The 6,650-nt window shown below is 36.5% G+C and overlaps 1 protein-coding gene across 1 annotated transcript; it reads right to left on the reverse strand.

The window, feature by feature from the left end:
• Window positions 1-318: 318 nt before the first annotated feature.
• On the reverse strand, window positions 319-4,753 carry LOC128628919 (guanylin). The gene is made up of 3 exons (XM_053674159.1): window positions 4,609-4,753; window positions 2,905-3,091; window positions 319-1,142 (listed from the first exon to the last, which is right to left on the reverse strand). Exons 1-3 carry the CDS (start codon window positions 4,675-4,677, stop codon window positions 1,063-1,065), a joined length of 336 nt encoding a protein of 111 aa, XP_053530134.1. The 5' UTR covers window positions 4,678-4,753; the 3' UTR covers window positions 319-1,062.
• Between the last annotated feature and the right edge of the window lie 1,897 nt (window positions 4,754-6,650).

Here is a 6,650-nt window from a genome sequence, read left to right on the forward strand (position 1 = left end):
TTTGCAGCATAGTCCATTGGCATGTTTCATCCTTGTCTATACATGCAATAACTGGAATGACAAGAACATGTTCTTGATTACACGATACAGTAGTTTTGCAGACTTCAGACTTGAATAACCTTATTATTATTCTGCAAGGTCATTTTTAGCTTCATAAATGTCAAGCCTTAATTATATTGTTTAACTGAGGGTATTTGGTCATTTTTCAGATTCAGAAATGACAAACCTTTAAAGTTCTAAACCATACTTATGTTAAAAAGAGACTAAAACTGATTGTGACAAAAGGTTAACACACAATTTCAGACTTACTCTAGTAGATATCATAGTAGCCATTTTATATGGTATAAAACCGATATGATCATTATGGTACATTGGGAAGCATAAACAAAGCAAAGATTATACTGTAATAAAAGTAAATATAGATACACGATATGGCCAAAATTTTGTGGAGACCTGACCGTCACACCTACAGTATATGTGAGTTTTGAACAGTCCATTCCAGATTTGGTCTCCCTTTGCTGTTAAAATAACCTCCATTCTTCTGGGAAGGATTTTCCCCTAGATTTTGGAACATGGGGATTTACTCATTCAGCCACAAGAGCATTATTGATGTCGGGCACTGATGTTGGACAAGGAGGCCTGGGGTGCGGTCAGTGTTACAGTTCATCCTAAAAGTTTTCATTGGTATTGAGGTCAGGACTCTGTACAGGCCATTACAACCTTCGCAAAACGTGTCGTCATGAACCTCGCTTTGTGCACAGGGGTACTGTCATGCTGGAACAGATTTGGATCTCTTAGTTCCAGTGAATGGAAATTGTAATGCTACAACATATAAAGACACCCTATACTATTGTGTGCTTCCGATTATGTGGTAACAGTCTAGGGACATATATGGGTGCGCTGGTCAGATGTCCCAAAACTTTTGGTCATATAGTGTATTTTAAAGTTCTGCAAGTATAGCAATTTAAAATATGACTTACATGTAGTGTACATTATCAACAAGTAACCAAACAAACAAAAGGCAGAAAAAGACGAAAGGATGCTTCATGGAATGCAGGTGAGTTAAATCTTATTGAACACACATCCAGTGCAGGCAGCGTTGGCACAGATCTCACATGGGTCTGGAGGTGTGATGATTTGAACTGCAAAGACACAGCAGTCAGAAAAGGTCAATTTACATGGACTATGTGACATAAGACTGGAATTAATGCACTTGTAAAAAATGTTTTTAATGTTATTACATTTTTAAACATCACATTTTGTTAATTACCTTACTGTCATAGGATACAATTATATCCTCCTGTTTAAAAAAAAAAGTTTTCTGACCCCTGGCTCCTTTTTTTGACTTGTCTTAATATAGGCCTGGTAACATTAGCTGAGCCAACTCACATGTTATTGGTTAATCCAAGAATATTCTCAAAAACAACCCATGGCTAATATTTACAGCATTTACAACACATTTACCAAGGTTATATTATACACCGTACCTGGCACATAATGTATTTATTACTCTTCTATCAGACACAGATAAGCCTTCAATAAATAAACACTGGTATTGCACTTGATGCTTCCTCTGATCAGGTATATCACAGGAGACATCACAAACTCTAGCAGACAGATGGAGGAGGAAAGTAATTACACCCCTACAGCTTTTGTCCACTCAAAGATGGCTCATAGTGAGTCTACATGCCCGCGAGACAGTGTGAGAAATCAACCTGGCCATTGATGAGGCTCCACAGCGCAGAGCAGCAGAGTGGGAGAGAGAGACATTTCTCAGTGGAACACAGATTCAGTATAAGGTAGAAGACTCCCTTAAGACATCTCAGGTAATGAATAGCAAACAACCTCCAAGAAAAACAAATTTGTTCAAACTTGTCGAACCAAGCAAATCACAATGTTAGAATTTGCAAAACCTTACTCCTAGAAAATTATGCACATTATTAAGGATAGCGTAAAGGTTGAGGTTAATGGTTGTAGCCAGTTTGAGAGTGTAGACTATACCCTCAACGAAATGACATGAAGAGTGATCGTAGACCTGTCAAAAGTGGGAAGAACTGAGAACTTGGGCTGGTGTTCTGAGTGGCTTCTGCTTCGCAATAGAAAGACAGGTCACCTATAAAGTCTCTCGGGTAGGAGATGTTGAATTTTAGAGAAGAGTGGTGAAAACAGTGAGAAAGATAGGAATTTATAGGAAGCTAACTAAGAAGAAAGTGGCGCTTCAGGTATGGTTTTTCTCCAAAGATTAAGCTAACTCTGCTATGACTTTATTTATATGACAGCCAGTATTTGGAGCAGGATGGGACTTATGTTAAAAATGGAAAATGTATGACAGAAGATATAATAGCAGGTTTTTTTTTTTGTTGTTGTTTTGTTTTGTTTTGTTTTGTTTTTACAAAAAATTCCGTCCTCAATTGTTCATACAAGATTTGCCCAGAATAAAACAACACACAGTTTCCGATTAAGCACTCAAAGCAGTGTCCCAAGCAGTGAGTCCAACTCTCAGATCTTTTACACATGACGTCAAGATTGCATTTTCACATGAGACAGTCAGTACCCTCTGCCCCTGAATTCAGGATACTGACTGATAAATCCTAAATATGTTTCATATTTATTTATTGTAAACTGCAGTGTCCTTGACTGGACTGTGAGTAGGTCAGAAGGTCTTAAGACCGTAAGATTTTGCCAAATCCACATCCAGGAAGATGGGAAGATAATAATTCATAAAACGATGGACACTTTTTATGATCAAAAGGGGCGAAAGAGGTGTGGGATTTTCCTTGGGTGTAGCTCAGGCATCCCCCAGAGGGTCCACAGTTAACTGATACTGTACTTATCCATGGTTACCAGCCTGTACTTATAGATTAATAGTAATAGTTCTCATTCATGTCAGAGGTGCCCAATTACCCAGATTTGCAAAGATTCTGTCTTGATCTTCTTGCTGGCACACTTCCAGGAACTCTTCCGGGAGATTTGGGTTGATACAGAGAGGCACTGGAGGGCTTGCAGATAGATCAGGATTTTCATTTTCAAGCGATTCCATCAGTTGCTTCAGAATCTTTACAGCCCCCAGTGTAAAGGTAAACCCACTGTCCTAGGTAACAGAAGTAAAAGAAGGTTGTATAAATGTTTATAAAGCTTTTTTTTTTAAACTGTCCTTGTGATTGTTTAAATCATAGTAAAAATGCATTTGAATTGTAGTAACAATAATTTTTTTAGAATACAGTGTTGTGAAAAAGTATTTGCCCCATGCTGATTTCTTCAGTTTTTGTGTATATCTCATACTAAATAGTTTTAGATCTTCAAATGAAATACAACATAAAACAAAAGCAACCTGAGTAAACACACAAAACAGTTTTATTGATGCTCCATAAAGCATCAATAAAGTACTATATTTATTACCTCAATGACTTGATAAACATGTTGCGTAAGATATCACTCTTTACCAGGGGCATTTCATTCATTTCTGAGCTGTATGCAGATGCAGTTTCTGCCAGCCTTCTTGTCATGTTTTGGAAACTCATGATGCCCCTGCTCTTCATTACAATGCCATGTGTCATTCTGCACAAGGTTTATAAGTCTTCCTAATTCTAACGGACTTTGAATATCTATAAAGAATTATAAAAAAATATTACAATAAAATATCTTTTTCACTGAGAGAGCAAAACCAGTATCTCACGCTCCAAGATCAAATCCAAACTTTCCAAATTATGGTTTATGGACTCAAATCTCATTGAAGTGGTTACTGCAAGTTCATGAATTATTGTCAGTGGCTTAAATGAATTTCCTTATATCACCATGTCATAATCTATCAGTAACTCGACTAACAGAATTCTTCTACCTTGTCTGATCTTGCTTTAACAGAGTCATTCATGCTATCTTCCATCATTAATCATGTACTAGCATCCTGAGACAAAAGTCCAGTGTTTCCATTAACAGCTACTAACATGATGTGCAACTGAAAGGGCAGATCCTGTGAATTATACATTTACAGACAGAAAAAAAAAACTTTAATCCAAAATAAATATAGTTTTTGTCAGAAAGTGTATACTTTGAGATTTGAGTATAAAAACATACCATTGAGGCTAAATGTTAAATACGAATATTTATTATTAGATCTACACTGTATTGATAAGAATACATATTTTTATATATTATTTCTGCATTGTAAAACTGTAAGATCCTTACAGACTGCTTAGTTTTGAGCTGTTTCAGAAAAAAGAAGAAATCCAGAACAATCACGGGGAATGAACATTTACATGTTTGCCTTAGAAATATATTTCTTGTCTCAGGAAAATAAACGTTATTTTTACGACATATCCAAAACTATTTTATATTACACTGAAAGTCCATGTAGTTGCAACACCATGATTTTATTTTAAATCCTTTCGTTTGTCATCATATAGTACACAATCATCTTTAATTATATGGCTCAGCCATTGAATCTCTCGCATATTGTACCACAGCTTTCCCGGCAGACACGACCAATCACAGACACACAGGTTCTTCTACTGAATGCCTCTGCTTTACTTTTGTAATATTCATTGGCTTAAAGTTTAATCTTGCTGTGTTGAGCATTAGCAGAGCATGGATATGTTTGTAATGACTTACCGTAACCTTTATACTTTGTGAGCTCAGGAAGCAGGATGTCAGGAGAAAAGACACTGTCAGCGACCTCATTATTTAGCCTTTGATTAGACCTCTTGGTAATGTTGTGAGAAATATAGGATAGACTGTTCTCATGTGGGTGTCAGTACGCTTTATAAATTCTGTTCAGGTGGCCTTACTAAGTAACCTATTAAGCAGTGGAGGTGGCAGAGGGTTTGCTTTCAAGCATCACCTGTTTGCTGATAACAAAAGAAGATCTGATGGTTACTCAAGAATTTTTTGATAAAACATGCCTACGCTGCAAGCGTGTTGTTCTCATAGGAGTCTCATAAGCACTTTATCTTCAAGACATTCTTCATCATTGTAGTATCCAGAAAAAGGAGACAGAGAGAGAGAGAGAGAGAGAGAGAGAGAAAGAGAGAGAGTTACACTATACCCTAGGCAATTAAATAATAAATAAATAAATCTGACATGCAACAATGGCATGATGATATAGCTCTAATGAATTGTCTTTCTATTTTGACGCTTTGCTCCATGCAAGGCTGGGAAGCAGCGAGCTTGCAGGTTCCACTCTCCCCTTGAACAAAGAAAATCTATAGGGTAAATAGAGCTGCTGAGGTTCCTGAATAAAACGTTCATCTCACCTACTAACCACCTTTTGTGACTTCTAGTCACATTGCAATTTGGGCTAAATAAATGTATTCCCCAACCAACAATGTGCTGATACATAAAGAAAACAACCTCCCAGCAGGGGACATACATTTACAATAATACTTCCAATTTATTTAACACCCTTTCTATATAGAATAAAAGTCATTTAAATCAGGGGAGACAAAGGTCATCTTTCAGCTGAGACTTAAAACATGACAAATAGGAACAATCACAGAGGCCCTGTGGGATGAATTCTAAAACCTAGTGGTCTTGGTGCTGAACAATCTGCAGAGGTCTTAGGGACCACCGGTGGACCAGTAGCAAAGGACCTAAAGGTGTGGCCTGCAGTGTTCAGGGAGCATACAAAGATTAAAGGTGTAAGACCATGCAGTATGTTTTAGTGGAAAGAGGAGTGGTTTGTACTGGAGAGGATACTGCCAGTGTTATCTGGATACAATAAGAGCTGTGTTCAAATTTAAACTCATATGCTGGGTTTTTTTCTAGCTGTGGATTTTTACATCATCTAGTTTATGTTTTTTAGTTTCATTCTTTTTGAAGAATTAGAATATTGATCTAATTGAATTTTGCTAAAGTTTCTAATAGCTCAACATTCTCATGTACAAGTGTCTTCAAAGCCCTTGAGCTATCATGTTCATGTCAAGATTCAAAGGAGAAGATGAAATAATAAATAGCATGGTAGTGAACACTGTGAGAAAAAAAGTGACATCACATCAAGAGTTTTAAAATTTCAGGTTTTATCAGGATTGGACTTGAGAAATCCAGAATATTTTGCAGGCCATCAACTTAAGTATAAAAGTTACGAAATAGTAAAAGAACAGTCATGAAATTGTTATGTGTACACGGGATGTAGGCCATTTTCATGCTTTTAATTCACGATTTTGAGTTGTCAAATTAATACAAATGGTCATTTTGGTCATTTTGCAAAAAGCACTCTGACCAATCTGTTACACTTAAAGTTCACTTTAATTGTTGTTCATAATTTTATCCATAAAAAAAGTCATCCTTGTCCTCTGCTTAAAAAGTAAGGAGAATATTAGTCGATTAATGGTATCATATTTAGCTATTTAAAATTGGCCACAAATTATTCCAGCATTCCATAGATTTTTGAGTGCATTTACAGCCACATCAATCTACACTCCATGAAAAAAGTGAAATATCACATTGATATAAGTATTCAGACCCTTTGCTATGACACTTGAAATTTAGCTCACGTGCAACCCATTTCTGTGGCAATTTCAATTGATTGGATAGGTTTTGGAAAGGCACACACCGGTCCATATAAAGTCTAACAGCTGAAAATGCATATCAGAGCAAAATCCAAGAGGTCAAAGGAATAAGGTCAAAGGAATTGCCTTCTGAGCTCAGAGACAGGA

Source organism: Ictalurus punctatus, chromosome 21 (assembly GCF_001660625.3).
Source record: "Ictalurus punctatus breed USDA103 chromosome 21, Coco_2.0, whole genome shotgun sequence".
NCBI classification, from domain to species: Eukaryota; Metazoa; Chordata; class Actinopteri; order Siluriformes; family Ictaluridae; genus Ictalurus; species Ictalurus punctatus.